At 39.0% G+C, this 17,296-nt stretch overlaps 1 protein-coding gene across 5 annotated transcripts in view; it reads left to right on the top strand.

Annotated features, from left to right (window-relative positions):
- Window positions 1-2,470: 2,470 nt before the first annotated feature.
- The window catches only part of APOOL (apolipoprotein O like), an 87,718-nt gene continuing 72,892 nt past the window's right edge, over window positions 2,471-17,296 (top strand). For 2 of the 5 annotated variants that reach the window (XM_037989481.2, XM_073013541.1), the window contains exons 1-2: window positions 2,500-2,577; window positions 9,108-9,189. Coding sequence is in view for 2 of the 5 variants with exons in the window: in XM_007992179.3 (XP_007990370.1) it covers window positions 2,563-2,577 (15 nt within the window). In the remaining 3 variants the exon portion in view is untranslated. The other 3 variants (XM_007992179.3, XM_073013543.1, XM_073013542.1) reach the window with 2 other exon arrangements.

Raw genomic sequence — 17,296 nt, 5'->3', positions numbered from 1 at the left:
GCTGTTTATTGATAGTTTCTTTTGCTGTGCAGAAGTTCTTTAGTTTTATTGGATCCCATTTGTCAGTTTTTGCTTTTGTTGCAATGGTTTTGGTATCTTCATCACGAAATCTTTGCTAGTTCCTATGTCCAGAATGGCATTGCCTAGGTTGTCTTAAAGGGTTTTTATAGTTTTGGGTTTTACATTTAAGTCTTTAATCCATCTTGAGTTAATCTTTTATTATGGTATAAGGAAGGGGTCCAGTTTCAGTCTTCTGCCTATGGCTTGCCAGTTTTCCCAGCACCATTTATTGAATAGGGAGTCCATTATTGGGTATGTACCCAAAGTAATATAAGTCATTCTACTATAAAGACACACGCATGGGTCTGTTCATCACAGCACTATTCTCACTAGCAAAGATATTGACTCAACCTAAACGACCATCAATAGTAGACTGGCTAAAGAAAATGTGATACATATACACCATGGAATACTACGCAGCCATAAAAAACATAAAAAAGAATGAGATCATATCCTTGGCAGCACCATGGGTGGAGCTGGAGGCCATCATCCTCAGGGAACTAATGCTGGAACAGAAAACCAAATACTGCAGGTTCTGACTTATAAGTGGGAACTAAATGATGAGTATGCATAGACACAAAGATGGAAACAATAGACACTGGTGCCTACTTAATGGTGGAAGGTGGAAGGAATTGAAAAACTACCTATCAAGTGCTATGCTTATTACCTGGCTGAGGAAATAATCTGTATGTCAAACCCACTTGACATGCAATTTTCCTGTATAACAAATCTGCACACGTACCCAAACCCAAAATAAAAGTTAAAGTTGGAAAAGAAGCAACAACAACTACAACAACAAAACATGGGTGTTATTGAAATTCCTAAAATTTTTGGGAAATAAAATTGTTATAAATTTATTCTAAGCTTATTCACAATTTTAAGACTTTTCCTATTTGCCTGTTGATTATTGTGAAATAAACCTGACATATTAAAATCAATAAAACGTGTGCATCAATCAGTTACGAACAAAGTTAGCTTGACAAATCTAGGTATACTATTTATTTAATATGCAGAAATGTTAAATTTGGATGAAGTTATTGACAAATATACAGAAGTTAAGGCTCAAAACCAGAAACTGTAATATTATTCCTGTGGTAGACCACCATGTAGATATAAGTTTTTTTCCTTTGAAAATGCAATTAAAACACCTTGATCCATTTTTTTTCCTTTTTGGTTCTGTACTATTTATTTTGCATTTTATTTTTATATTGGCATATATATGTATGTATATGTTTATATTAAGTTCAATAAAAGAAAATAGTCATTCAATGTTTCTTTTGCAGCCAGTATTATTAGTTTCATTTCATCATTATTTCTTAAAACAATTTTGTCATTTACAGGATAGTTCTGTTAAAAAAGGATCTGTTTTCGGTATGAAATGTGATAGGTATCAACTAATGCCTAGTATATAGTTTGTACTTAATAAATATTTGTTGACTGAATGAATGAATACATGAATTAATATTGGGACTGTTAATGGGCATATTATGAGCATCCTCTTTCCTCAGAATCCTTCATGCAGGCCTACGGAAGACCTTGCTCCTGTTGTGAATACGGCAATATACCCTTAGTATATTCTCCTGATAGTACCAAAATCATCCTTTAAAAATGTAAATTAGATCACATCACACCTTTGCTCAAAATCCTGCAATGATTTCCCATCTTATTCAGCATAAAATCCAAATTTATTTTGGCAGCACGAAAGCCCTTACGCTGCATTACTTCGCTACCTCTGAAATTATTGCTCCAGCCTCACTGGCCTTTTTCATTGCTGTTCCTTCCGTATGCAACCCTCTTCTCTAAATTCCTTCAGGACTTCTATCAAATGAGCTTATCAGAGAGTCTTTCTCTCATTTATATAAACCAGTGAACTCCCACCTCATTCCCACACTGTTTTATTTTCCTTCACAGCATTTGTCTCTTTTACTCCTGGAATCATAAGCTCTATGAGGAAGCCACTATGTTTTGTCTGTGCTCCGAACAACTGCCTGGCATAGAGTAAGCTCTCCGTGACATAGTTTTAGAATGAATGAACTTACTCATGTTTCGCAGAGGTAATAACTTCTTTTTCTGACTATATAATTAATTATTAAAGCAGCTACACGTGGGTATTAAGTCCTTATGTAGACATTATCACATATGCCTGAAACAAAATAATTAAAAGTTCTGCACCCAGGAAAATAACTCCCACCTAGACTATGGATAATATTCTGAAAGGCTTTATCTGGGACTGGGAGGGGCAACCACAAGGGTGAAGAGTTTCTCCGGAAGACAGCCGACCAAAACTGCAGCAGTTGCCAAGGCCGCTGGAGGAGGGCGGAGAAAAGGCGGTAACTGGCTGGCAACAGCAGTTGCCACGGCCGCCGGAGGAGGGCGGAGAAAAGGCGGTAACTGGCAGGCAACGGGCGTAACGGGGCGGGGCTGTCGGAAGGGGAGCCTAGTCGAACTGATTTGTCCCTCTCCGCTCTCCGTCTGAAAACCTTGGCGGAAAGGGTCGTGGACATGGCGGCCATCAGGGTAAGCGAAAACGAACTTGCTTAATTTCTGTGGTTGCCGATAGCATCCCGGTAACTGTAAAAGGGATCCTACTAACTTCTGAAGGAGCCCCGGAGCAAGGGGCGGGGTGGAGGTGGGTTTTGACATAATTACAATCTTTATTGTTTGAAGCCTCAAGACACCTGCCTTTCCCCATTCGGGTTTTATCAGCCTGGGACACTGCTTCCTCAATCCCCTTCGGTTGTCGATTTACACAGTGGCACAATACAAAACTGGGAAACGGCTGGGTGAAAATGGTTGGCCAGGCGACGAGCCGCAGTAGATGTTTCGGTCTTGAGCTGCAAAAAAGAGAGAGAAAAAAAAATCCTGGGCATTTGTCTCGGCGCACAGGGCAAGGCCTCATGACCCTATGGAAGGACTTTGTTGAAACATTTGGGGTGAAACTGACCAGGATAGAGAGGTCCCATAGTCTCTCAGCAGTGCGCTGGTTTACAAGTAGTGTTGTTGCTCTCTGTGCTCGAATAACCTGTTTCTTTCGAGTTTTACGCTTGGAAAAGATGCCTTTACTTGGGAATCCGTGTACAGTGAGTGACTCAGCTGGCTGCTTGCTGCAGTTCCCTAAGTAGTGTTTAATAATGGTAGTCTACAGGTATTTATGTAGCGGGTTTTAAGTGTAAAACATTCTGTTAGGCTTGCAGGAGATACAATATGAATAATTCAGTTTCGCTGAAGTTTAAGTCGGCAGCGTCTGCAGTTCTGTTTCTCATACTTATCTGAGTTCTTTCAACAACCTCCTACCTAACTTGCTGCCTCAAGCCTGGCTCTCATGTAATCCGTTTTCTGTGTTGCCAGAGTACATCTACCAAAATGCAAATTTGATTTTTTGCCTCCCCACCCCCACCCCCCCCCACCCCCCATTTACAAAACTGTATGGGCATGTCATCATCTCCCCTCTGGGGTCAGGTCATACTCTTATGTCTAGAACACCTGATTTTACCTAGACTTTCCAGCCTTATCTCTTGTCACTCAGGAACCCTCCTCCTGTCGATGCTGAGCTACTTGCTTCACCCCTCCTTGCTTTTTTACGTGCTCTCTCTGGGCCTAAAGTGCCTTTTCCCATGTTTATCTAGTTGCATTTATAGTTCATTCTTTAATTCAACAGATATTTGTATATAGCCTCCCCATAGGCAAAACACAAAAATGCCTGTCTAACAGTGTCCTTGATCTCCCCAGTCTATTTTATTTTATTTTTTATTTTTGAGACGGAGTCTTGCTCTGTCTCCCAGACTTAAGTGCAGTGGCGCGATCTCGGCTCACTGCAACCTCCCTGCCCCCCGCTCCCCCCGGGTTCAAGTGATTCCCTGCCACAGCCTCCTGAGTAGCTGGGACTACAGGCGCGCGCCACCATGCCCGGCTAATTTTTTTATTTTTTAGTAGAGATGGAGTTTCACCATGTTGGTCAGGCAGGTCTCGAACTCCCGACCTCATGATACACCCTCCTGGGCCTCTTAAAGTACTGGGATTACAGGCGTGAGCCACCGCGCCCGGTCCTCGCCAGTCTATTTTAAATAACACTTGTTTGTGCTCCCAGAGGACTCTGGGCACACTCTTAACCAAGCATTTATTTCACTGCACATACAGACTACTTACTTGTCTGTTCTAGCTACCTAAACTTTAAGTTCCTTGAAGACAGTAATTATATTTTGTATCCGTAGTACCTGGCACAAGTCTGATGTGTATTAGGTAGTCAACATGTTCTACATGAATAAAGTGCCAGGCAATGAGGACAAAAGAGATTAAGTGGTGGAGATATAACACATATAACACAAATGACTGTGATTAAGAGTAAGGGGAGTTTCTTACCTCAAGAGAAGTACAGAGTGCTCTGAGGCTCAAAAAGAGAGAGAGCTCACACTTGGTTTGAAGAGAGTAAAGAAAGGCTTCGTGGAGAAGGTCCACAGACAGAAGGAATGGTCAGTGGCAAAAAGCAAACCAGAATAGTGTGTTGTCATTGAAACTTAGAGAAGAGAGTTGAACAGTCCTTTGATTTCACCGTTAATAAGTTGCTGCAGTTATCATTTATTAAGTGCTTACTCCAGGCCAGGCACTATGCTAAAACACGTTACATGTGTTAATTCACTAATTCTCAAGACAGCTTTATGTGGTGGGTATTATTACCATTTTACAGATGAAAATTAAGGTTTAGAGGAGTCAGATTATTCAAAACCATGCTAATAAGAGCTGAAGTGAGCTAAAGAGATAAATAGAGTGGTAGAGGAACAACCAAGATTGTAAGGGGTTAAGAAAAGAATAAGGAATGGAGAACTGGCATTCATTTAGCACCTACTTTGGCCAGATGATTTACATATATTATTTTAGTTTAATCCTCTTGATGACCCTAAGAAATGGGTAATATATCCATTTTACAGATGAAAAAACGGAGGGTTAGAAAAGCTGCTTGCTCCAGGCCATACAACCACTAAGTGGAAGAACTAGGTTCAAACAGTATATTTATCCCCAAAGTCTTTCCACTCCTCCATGCTTCCTCTGGAAAGGAGTTATACATTACTCTTTGGTGGTGAAAGAAAGGAACGAAATCTTGGAATGAGGGTAGCAAATTCCAGAAAAGGTGTCTTTTAATTAAAAAAAAAAAAAACAAAACTAAAAACAAAACAGGAGACAGAAGACTTGAGCTACTTTGGAGACAAGGGAAAATGTACCAGGAGGTATCTAGAGGGAAAGGTAATAGTATTTACAGCTATTATGTTATTGAATATTGACTACGTGCTAGGAATTTTGCTAAGCACTTTATGTGGATTCTCTCATTTATGTTTCACATTGGCCTTATGAGTAGGAACTGTTATTAATCACTTTTTGCAGGTAGGGAAACAGAAGCTTAAAAAGGTTGAGTAACTCCGAGGTCATACAGGAGTAAAGTGGTAGAGCTGGATCTGAAATCACATGGTTTAAGTCCTGAACCTGGACTCTTAACCATACTTTGTAAGACAGTGGTAAAATCAAGAGAACAAGTGGAGGGATTAACCTTGGCAAAGAGGAGACACACTTTGCTTCAAAGGCCAGAGTTGGTCAAGATAGAAGGTGAAGATACAAAGTGATTTTGAAGAACGAAGGAGGTCAAGGAGGGAGCTCACATTGGAGGTCTGTATCTTCTGGGTGTAAGGTCATCTGCTGAGAGAGTAAAATGCGCCTTTAGGAGTTTAAGAATGGGATAGGCTTGGAAAAGGTGTTGTAGGAATTCAGTAAAGTATCAGTAGACATTGAATAAAATATTAATAATTGCTGAGAAGTGAGGGCCCGGCTAATGTTGGCTCTAGTAGTGATTTTCTCCAGCAGTGCTCACAGCATAGGGGAAGAGGAGACAGTGGGTTGCTCAAGTGCTGAGTGTTGTCAAGGTGAGAATGTTAGAAGATCTAGGGAATTTATCCAAATAATAGTCATCTACTCTGGATAAGGAGACAAACAAAGAAGATTGAAGTGATGGACTAGGGTACTAGAAGATTTATGGCCATAGTGAGAAAGAAGATCTAGTTCAAAAAGAGTAGGAGAATTGAAAGAGCATTCTATTTTAATGAGGGAAATTTCAAGCATTTAGGATCTCGAAGGTGAAACAATTTCTAATAATTGCAAGGTAGGGTAATTGTGTTAGAAATGGCTAAGATTTGTGGAGATCATGGTGCTTGAGAAGCAAGGACTATGCTGATCTCTCAGATCTTCTGAAATCAGGGGGAATTGCTGGAGGTCTGGCCTTCAATTAAGTGGATTGGGAGGAATATATAATAGTAGTGTCAAGTAAAAGCCAAGTTTCATTTAATGCCAGAGGTTGAGAGTGAGTTTGAGGACAATTTGGATATTGGCAGATAATTTGTTTGTAATAGAATACTTAAAATCAAAATTTGTAGGCCGGGCGCGGTGGCTCAAGCCTGTAATCCCAGCACTTTGGGAGGCCGAGACGGGCGGATCACGAGGTCAGGAGATCGAGACCATCCTGGCTAACACGGTGAAACCCCGTCTCTACTAAAAAATACAAAAAACTAGCCGGGCGTGGTGGCGGCGCCTGTAGTCCCAGCTACTCGGGAGGCTGAGGTAGGAGAATGGCGTAAACCCGGGAGGCGGAGCTTGTGGTGAGCTGAGATCCGGCCACTGCACTCCAGCCTGGGCGACAGAGCCAGACTCCGTCTCAAAAAAAAAAAAAACAAAAACAAACAAACAAAAAAAACAAAATTTGTCTATGATTTCTTGAGGACTTACTGTGTATCAGGTACTGTGCTAAGCTGTTGATACACATTATTTCATTTAATTCTCACTAAACGTCTTCTAAGGTAGGTAACTTTACCTGTAAGAACTGAAGTAGATCAGTAAGGAAATTGAAACTGTAATTATAGGAGGTTGTACTCAGAAAAAAACTTGCTGAATTTATGATTTTAGCTATTAAGAAGTTCTAGGGAACGGTAAATTCAAGATGTACCTGGGGAACAGGTAGCTATAAGACCCTCTGGGTTTATGTATTTTTTTTTTCTTTTTTTCCCCAGCTTTATTGAGGTATAACTGACAAATAAAATTGTTTGATTTTAAGGTGTACAGTGTGATGATTTGATATACATATATTTTGTGGAATGATTACCAGAATCAAATTAGTTTATATGTATCACTTCACCATGCTGTGTATTGTATCCCTTGAACTTACCTATCTTATCATTGAAAGTTTGTGCCCTTTGGCCAACCTCCCAACCTCTCCCCTTTCCTTCACCTTTGCCCCTGGTAACTGCCATTCTGTTCTCTAGTTCAGTAAGTTCAACTTCTTAAGATTCCACGTACAGATAAAATCATACAGAGTTTGTCTTTCTTTGTCTGACTTACTTTACTTAGCATAATACCCTTGAGGGTTATCCATGTTGTTGCAAATAACAGGATTTTTTTCTTTTTTTATGGTTGAATAATAACCCGTTGTGTGTGTGTGTGTGTGTGTGTGTGTGTGTATACACCACAATTTCTTCATCCATTGATCTGTTGGCAGACACTTAGGTTAGACACTTAGGTTGTTTTCATGTTTTGGCTATTGTGAATAAATCCTGCAATGAACATGGGAGTGCAGGTATCTTTGCAATTGCTGATTTCATTTGCTTTGGTTGTACACCTACTTTGGCTATTCAGAGTCTTTTGTGATTCCATACAAATTTTGCAATTGTTTATTTTTTCTGTGTCTGTGAAAAATGCCATTAGAATTGAATCTGTGGATTGCTTTGGGTAGTATGGATATTTTAACAACATTAATTCTTCCAATTCATGAACACAGGATATCTTGACATTTGTATCTTCATTTTTGTTCATTATGGTTTGATAGTTTTCAATATACAGCTCTTTCACCTCTTCGGTTAAGTTTATTCTTAAGTGTTTTATTCTTTCTGATGTTGTTTTAAATGGGATTGCTTTCTTTCTTTTTTGGGTAGATCATCTTCAATAGTGTATCGAAATATAACTGCTTTTTTGTATGTTGACTTTGTGTGCTGCAATTCCCTGAGTTTATTTATTAGTTCTAACAACTTTTTGGTGGCATATTTAAGATCTTCTATGTATAATATCATGTAATCTGGGAAAAGAGACAATTTTACTTCTTCTTTTCCAATTTGTATGCCTTTCATTTCTTTCTCTTGCCTAATTGCTTTGACTAGAACTTCCAGTGCTATGTTAAATAGAAGTGGCAAGAGTCTTGTTCCTGATCTTAGAGGAAATGCTTTTAACTTTTCGCCATTGGGTATATTAGTTGTGGCCTTATCATATATGGCTTTTATTATGTTGCGGTACATACCTTGTATAATTAATTTGTTGAGAGTTTTTATCACAAAAGGATGTTGAAGTTTGTCAGATGCTTTTTCTGCATTCATTAAAATGATCGTGTTGTTTTTGTCTTTCATTCTATTAATGTGGTGTATCATGTTTATTGATTTGGATATGTTGAACCGTCCTTGCATCTCTGGGATAAATCTTACTGATCATGGTGAATGAGCCTTTTACTTTTATTTATTTATTGACTTCTTTGTTCAACTTCTGTTTTAGGTTCAGGTGTACATGTGAAGGTTCGTTACGCAGGTAGACTCATATCATGGGCATTTATTGTGCAGATTATTTCATCACCCAGCTATTAAGCTCATTACCCAATAGTTATCTTTTCTGCTCCCCTCTTTGCTCCCACCCACTACCCTCAAGGAGACCCCGGTGTCTGTGGTTTCTTTGTGTTTGTAAGTTCTCATCATTTAGCTCCCACTTATAAGTGAGAACATGCAATATTTGGTTTTCTGTTCCTGCGTTTACTTGCTAAGGATAATAGCCTACAGCTCCATCCATATTCGTGCAAAAGACATGATCTCATTCCTTTTTACGGCTGCATAGTATTCCATGGTGTATATGTACCATTTTTTTTAAATCCAATCTGTTATTGGTGAACATTTGGGTTGATTCTGTATCTTTGCTATTGTGAATAGTGCTGTCAAGCTACCCTTCTAAGTGGTTGTACCATTTTGCATTCCTACTAGCAATGAATGAGACTTCCTGTTGCTCCATGTTCTCCCCAGCATTTACCATCATCAATGTTTCGGATTTTCACCCTGCTAGTAGGTATGTAGTGATATCTTATTATTGTTTTAATTTGTAATTCTCCAGTGACATGATGTGAAGCATCTTTTCATATGCTTATTTGCCATCTGTGTATCTTTGATGAAGTATCTGTTGAGATATTTTGCCCATTTTAAAACATTTTAATAGTTTTTCAGGAACAGGTGGTTTTAGGTTAAATGGATGAGTTCTTTAGTAGTGATTTCTGAGATTTTGGTGCACCTGTCACCTGAGCAGTTTACACTGTCTCCAACGTGCAGTATTTTGTCCCTTACCCCTCCCAGTGTTCCCAAGTCCTCAATGTGCATTGTCTTATTTTTATGCCTTTGAATTATCATAGCTTAGCCCCCACTTATTAGTAAAACCATACGATAGTTGGTTTTCAATACCTGAGTTACTTCACTTGGGATAATGTTCTCCAACTTCATCTGGGTTGCTGCAAATACCCTTATTTTGTTCCTTTTTATGTCTGAATAGTATTCCGGGTTGTATATATACCACATTTTCTTGATCCACTCATTGGTTGATGGGCATTTAGGTTGGTTACATATTTTCACAATTGCAAATTGTGCTGCTGTAAACATGCATGTGCAAGTGACTTTTTTATATAATGACTTTTTTTCTGTGGGTAAATACCCAGTAGTGGGATTGCTGGATTGAATAGTAGTTCTACTTTCAGTTCTTTAAGGAATCTCCATACTGTTTTCCATAGTGGTTGTACGAGCTTACATTCCCATCAGCAGCCACCACATCCACACCAACATCTGTTATTTTTTGATTTTTAATTATGGCCATTCTTGCAGGAGTAAGATGGTATCGCATTGTGGTTTTAATTTCCATTTCTCTGATAATTAGTGATGTTAAGCATTTTTTCATGTTTGTTGGACATTTGCATATTGTAAGAATTGTCTCTTCATGGTCTTTGCCTACTTTCTGATGCCATTATTTGTTCTTCTTTTTTTTGCTGATTTGTTTGAGTTTCTTGTAGATGCTGGATATTAGTTCTTTGTCAGATGCATAGTTTGTGAGTATTTTCTCCCACTGTCAGTTGTCTGTTTTCTCTGCTATTTTGTTTGCTGTGTAGGAGCTTTTTAGTTTAATTAGGTCCCATCTATTTATTTTTGTTTTTGTTGCATTTGCTTTTGGATTCTTGGTCATGAACTACTCTTTGCCTAAGCCAATGTCTAGAAGAGTTTTTCTGATGTTATCTTCTGGGATTTTCATGGTTTCAGGTCTTAGATTTAAGTCTTTGATCCATCTTGAGTTGATTTTTGTGTAGGTGAGAGATGAGGATCCAGTTTCATTCTTCTACATGTGGCTTGCCAGTTATTCCAACATGATTTGTTGAACAGGGTGTGTGTGCTTTTCCCATTCTGTTTTTATTTGCTTTACCTAAGATCAATTGGCTGTAAGTATTTGGCTTTATTTCTTGGTTCTCTACTGTGTTCCATTGGTCTACGTGCCTACTTTTATACCAATACCATGTTTTGGTAACTGTAGCCTAGTTTGCAGTGTAGTTTGAAGTTGGGTAATATGATGCCTTCAGATTTGTTCTTCTTGCTTAGTATTACTTCAGCTACGTGGGCTCTTTTTTGGTTCCATATGAATTTAAGGATTGTTTTCTTCTAGTTCTGTGGAGAACGATGATGATATTTTGATGTGAATTGTATTGAATCCGTAGATCACTTTTGGCAGTATGGTCATTTTGACAATATTGATTGTATCCATCCATGAGCATGGGACATGTTTCTATTTGTTTGTGTCATCTATAATTTCTTTCAGCAGTGTTGTATAGTTTTCTTGTAGAGATCTTCCACCTCCTGAGGTTTTTTTGTTTGTTTATTTTTTGTTTCTGTTTTGTAGCTGTCGTAAAAGGGATTGAATTATTGATTTGATTCTCAGCTTGGTCATTGTTGGTGTATAGCAGTCCTACTGATTTGTGTACATTGATTTTGTATCCTGGGACTTTACTGAATTATTTGTTAGATCTAGGAGCTTCTTGGATGAGTTCTTAGAATTTTCTAGGTATACTGTCATATCATTGGTGAACAGCACTGGTTTGACTTCCTCTTTTCCGATTTGAGTGTCCTTTCTTTCTTTCTTTTGTATGATTTCTTTGGCTAAGACTTCCAATATGTTGAATAGAAGTGGTGAAAGTGATTATCCTTGTCTTGTTTCAGTTCTCATTGGGAATGCTCTCAATTTTTCCCCATTTAGTATGATATTGGCTGTGGGCTTGTCATAAATGGCTTTTATTACCTTGAGGTCTGTTCCTTCTATGCCAATTTTGCAGAAGGTTTTTGTCACTAAGGGAGCCAGGATTTTTTTAAAATGCTTTTGCTGCTTCTATTGAGATGATCTTATGATTTTTAGTTTTAATTCCGTTTATGTGATATATCACATTTACTGACCTGTGTATGTTAAACCATCCCTGCATCACTGGTATGAAACCCACTTGCTTGTGATGTATTATCTTTTTGATATGCTGTTGGGATTCAGCTAGCTAGTATTTTGTTGAGGATTTTTGCATCTGTGTTCATCAGGGATATTGGTCTGTAGTTTTCTTTTTTTTTGTTATGTGCTTTCCTGGTTTTGGTATTTGGGTGATACTGGCTTCATAGAGTGATCTAGGGAGGACTCCCTCTTTCTTTCTTTCTTTTTTTTTTTGTAATAGTTTTAGTAGGATTGGTACCAATTCCTCTTTGAGTGTCTGATACAGTTTAGCTGTGAATCCATCTGGTCCTGGAATCTGTTTTTGTTGGCAATTTGTAAACTACTGTTTCGATTTCGCTACTGGTCTGTTCAGTTTCTACTTCTTCCTTACTTAATCTAGGAGGGTTGTTTATTTCCAGGAATGTATCCATCTCTTCTAGGTTTTCTAGTTTGTGTGCACAAAAGTGTTCATAGTAGCCTTCAATGATCTTTTGCATTTCTGTGGTGTCAGTTGTAATATCTCTCTTTTCATTTCTACTTGAGCTGATTTGGATATTCTCTCTTCTTTTCTTTTGTTTAATCTCTCTAATGGTCAATCAATTTTCTTAATTTTTTCAAATAAACAGATCTTTGTTTTATTTATCTCTTGTATTTTTTTTGTTTCAATTTTATTTAGTCCTGGTCTGATTTTGTTATTTCTTTTCTTCTAGCTTTAGGTTTAGTTTGACCTTGTTTCTCCAGTTCCTAGAGGTGTGATATTTGATTGTCAATATTTGGGCTCTTTCACACTTCTTGATGTAGGCATTTAATGCCATGAACTTTCCTCTTAGCACTATTTTTGCTGTATCCCAGAGGTTTTGATAAGTTGTGTTACTATTATTCAGGTCAAAGACTTTTTAAATTTCCATCTTGATTTCATTGTTGGCCCAAAGATCATTCAATGGGAGATTATTTAATTTACATGTATTTGTATAGTTTTGAGGATTCCCTTTGGAGTTGATTTCAGTTTTATTCTACAGTGGTCTGAAAGGATGCTTAATATGATTTTGATTTTCTTAAATTTATTCAGAAGTGTTTTTTGGCCTATCATGTGGTCTGTCTTGAAGAATGTTCCATGTCCTGATGAAAAGAGTGCATATTCTGCAGTTTTGGGGTAGTAAGTTCTATAAATATCTAAGTCCATTTGTTCTAGGATGTAGTTTAAATCCACTGGTTCTTTGTTGACTTTCTGTCTTGATGACCTGTCTAGTGCTGTCAGTGGAGTATTGAAGTCCCCTACTATTATTGTGTTGCTGTCTATCTCATTTCTTAGGTCTAGTAGTAATTGTTTTATGAATTGTGGAGCTCCTGTGTTAGGTACGTATGTGTTTAGGACTGTGATATTTTCCTGTTGGAGTAGTCCTCTTATCACTATATAATATCCCTCTTTGTCTTTTTAAACTGTTGTTATTTTAAAGTAGCTACTCCTGCTCACTTTTGGTGTCCGTTTGCATGGACTATCTTTTTCCACCCCTTTGCCTTAAGTATATGTGAGTCCTTATGTGTTAAGTGAGTCTCAGCAATTACTTGGTTGGTAGATTTTTATTCATTCTGCCATTCTTTATCTTTGAAGTGGAGCATTTAGGCCATTTACTATCAGTGTTAGTATTGAGATATGAGGTACTGTTTTATTTATCATGCTGGTTGTTGCCTGAATACCTTTTTTTAAATTGTGTTATTGTTTTATAGGTCTTGTGAGATTAATGCTTTCAGTTGGTTGTATTTTGGGCGTATTTCGAGGTTTTCTTTCAAGATTTAGAACTGCTTTTAGCAGTTCTTGTAGTGCTGGCTTGGTAGTGGCGAATTCTCAGCATATTTTTTTTTTGTCTGAAAACAACTTTATCTCTCCTTTATTTATGAAGTTTAGGTTTGCTGGAAATAAAATTACTGGCTGACAATTATTTTATTTAAGGAGGTTAAAGATAGGACCCCCAATTCCTTCTGGCTGTAAAGTTTCTGCTAGGAAATTTGCTGCTAGTCTGATAGGTTTTTCTTTATAGTTTACCTGATGCTTTTGTCTCACAGCTCTTAAGATTTTTTCCTTCGCCTTGAGTTTAGATAACCTGATGACTGTGTGTCTAGGTGATTATCTTTTTTGTGATGAATTTCCCAGAAGTTCTTTGAGCTTCTTATAGTTGGATGTCTAGATCTCTAGCAAGACCAGGAAATTTTTTCTCAATTATTCCTTCAAATGAGTCTTCCTAACTTTTTGATTTCTCTTCTTCCTCAGGAAGACCAGTTATTCTTAGATTTGGCCATTTAACATAATCCTCAGTTTACTGGAAGTTTTGTTCATTTTTTAAGATTATTTTATCCTTGTCTTTTTCTGATTGGGTTAATTTGAAAACCTTGTCTTGGAGCTCTGAAATTCTTTCTTCTACTGGTTCTAGTCTATTTTTGAAAATTTCCACTGCATTTTGTTTTTCACTAAGCGTGTCTTTTATTTCCAGAAGTTGTGATTGGTTTTTCTTTATGATACCTATTTCTATGGAAAATGTTTCATTCATATCCTGTATTTTTTTAAAAAAGTTCTCTAAGGTCTTTTTCACCTTTCTGTGGTATCTCCTTGAGTAGTTTCATAATCAGCCTTCTAAATTCTTTATCTGGCAATTCAGAGATTTCTTCTTGGTTTGGATCCACTGCTGGGGAGCTGGTGTGATTATTTGGGGGTGTTATAGAACCCTGTATTGTCATTACCAGAGTTACTTTTCTGGTTTCTTCTCATTTATGTAGACTGTTTCTTAAAATTGTTCTTGAATCTTTTTTTGATTGGACTGCTTTTTTATTTTAAATTTCTTCTTTTCCTTCTTAAGTATCAGACTTTAATATTTATTTATTTATGAGATGGAGTTTCACTCTTGTGGCCCAGGCTGGAGTGCAATGACATGGTCTGTGCTTACTGCAACCTCTGCCTCCTGGGTTTAAGTGATTCTCCTGCCTCCGCCTCCTGAGTAGCTGGGATTATAGGTGTGCGCCACCAAACACGGCTAATTTTGTATTTTTATTAGAGATGGGGCTTCGCCATGTTGGCCAGGCTGGTCTCAAACTCGTGACCTTCTTTGTGCTTGTAGGGATGAAGACTGTGTATGAGATAGTTAGTTATAAAGAGAACCTTTGTGTGCTGGCTTTCCCTGATGCTGGTTGTAGTAGTTATATTCGTGGTGTGTGGGTGAGTTCACTGTCTCCTATGGAGTTGGAATGGCAGGGATCTTTTGAAGGTTATCTCCTTCTCTCATGGCATACAATTTATTTATTTACTTAATTTTTTCCATTGTTTTATTTACTAAATTGATGATTCAGTCTTCAGTCCAGTAGGGAAAGTATCCCTGGATAGTCACCAGTTGTGGCTAAGATAGGGCTGGTGCAAAGGTAATTGAGGTTTTTCCCATCAACGGCAAAAACCTCAATTACTTTTGTATCAACCTAATAATGCCCAACTGTGGGCCAAGATCCCAACCTTGATGAGGGTTGCTGGGGGAGCTCTCAGTGAAATCTGCTGAGGTTTTATCAGGGTGAAGAGTGAGAGCTACCTCAGCCCCCCTGCCAGGTCAGCAGGAAAGTTATTCACCTCATAGCTTCACTCCTGTCTTTGTGTTTCAGCTACTTGGGTCATACAGACACATCTTTTCATGTATAGGAATGTTGATCTTCCAGGTAGGGAGGAATTGTGACTCTGCCTGTCTGCTGGCCTGAACCTGGAGTATGCTCCTGTTATGGGGATACACTCACCCTGGATTGTTCCAGCAAGGCTGTCTATACATTCTTCTAGGCTGCATTCCTGTGGGGGAAGTCCACTGTGTCTTCAGTGGAGTGCTGGGGGGGCACAAGGTCTCCTTCTCCAAGACCTTTTATGATCACAGAGGCTGCCTGCCTGTTGGGGTATAGGTGTAGACTTTCCCTACTGTACCCAGCATTGCCATTGTGTCTCTGTTGTGAGAAACTACCCACTAGCAGAAAGATCTAGAACTCAAGTCCTGCTGTTCAGATTCTTTTATCCCATGGGGTGATTGCCTGACGTGGGGCTCTCCCCCTTCTTAGGAGCAGGGTTATTCTGTCATGAGTTGCTGTAATGGCATAAGATAATTGCCCTCCAGTCAGGAGGTAACACATTCAAGATAACACCAGCTGTGTTAGCAGTAGTGGGATATAAGCTTGCCCTAAGTTGGCAGAGGAAGTATTCTGTTTTCTCAGGTAATGGGCAGGGCCATAAAGCTCCCAAGAGTTCATGTCTTTTGTATTTGGTTACCAGGCAGGTTGGGAAATACCACCACGTTGGGGCAGGGTATTAGGTGGATCTGAACTTAGTCTCTTCTTGCATGGGGCTTGCAAAGGCTTCCGTGGAGGTTGAGGGGGATGGTTCTCAGGCCAATGGGGTTATGTTCAAGGGGATTATGGCTGCCTCTGCTGTGCAGTATAGTTCTCCAGGGATTTAGGGTATAGCCATTAGTGAAAGGACTCACTCAGCTCCCATGCATTTGGTGAGGCCAATCTTGATTCTGCAGTGCCCTGCTAACAGTTTAGATCCAGGCAGCCTGTGCGCAGAGCTCAGACCTGCCCTGGGCCATAAGTTTCCTTGCTAAGAATGCAAGCACAGCTTTCAGGCCCTCCTCTCTCTTTGTGTTCACAATGTTGATGGTTCCTATGCTCATATTTGCAGCAGTTCCCATTCACCCCCTATATTCTGCTCAAGAATGTTTGTGCCCAGTCAAAATTATTACAAAATTCAGTTGGAAACTTCTTTCACCCTTTGACCCCTCCCTAATTCTCCTGGCTGTCTTCCCTGAGAGCCCCTGTGAGGTCTTAGCAGTTAGGGATGGCTTCCCTGGGCTTGAGCTGGAGACTCTGAGTGCCTACAAGGTCCTTCCCCACTGCTGCTTTTACCTTTATATTTCTTGCGGTTCCTGAAATCTGTTCCAGCACTAGGCAGGGTTAAATCCTTCTCCCATGATCTGGATTTTTAGATTCCCCAGTGGAATGTGTGTTTGGAGGCAGGTTTTCACCCTCTCTCACTTTGGAAACTCACCCATCTCATGGAATTTGCAGCAGCGCTCTGCTACCATCAAAGGATCTGTGAATTCTTTTGGTTTTCCTGGTATGTTCCTGCAGTGGTTCTTGGAACAAAAGTTCATGGTATGAGTCTCCACACACTGTTTTGTCTGTTCAAGTGGGAGATGCATGTTAGCCCTGCTTCCTGTTTGCTATTTTCCTCCCATCCATGAATGAGTCTTTTAATGTGCTGTAGAATTTAGTTTGCTAGTATTTTGTTGAGGACTTTAGCATCTATGTTGTATTAGACCATTTTTGCATTGCTATAAAGGAATACCTGAGGCTAACTACTTTGTGAAAAGAGGTTTTATTTTTGGCTTACAGTACTTCAGGCTGTACAGGAAGCATGGTGCTGACATGTTTCTGGTGCGGGCCTCAGGAAGCTAACTATCATGCCAGAAGGCAATGAGGAACCAGCATGTCATATGGTGAGAGTGGGAGCAAGAAAGCAAGTGGGGAGGTGCCACAAAATTTTAAACAACCAGATCTTGCAAAAACTCACTCACTATTATGAGGATAGCACCAAGTTATTTATGAGGGACTGCTCTCATGATCCAGTAACCTCCCACCAGGCCCCAACTTCAAATTTGAG

Source organism: Chlorocebus sabaeus, chromosome X (genome assembly GCF_047675955.1).
Source record: "Chlorocebus sabaeus isolate Y175 chromosome X, mChlSab1.0.hap1, whole genome shotgun sequence".
Classification (NCBI taxonomy): domain Eukaryota; kingdom Metazoa; phylum Chordata; class Mammalia; order Primates; family Cercopithecidae; genus Chlorocebus; species Chlorocebus sabaeus.
This window is presented reverse-complemented; position numbering and strand designations above follow the sequence as displayed.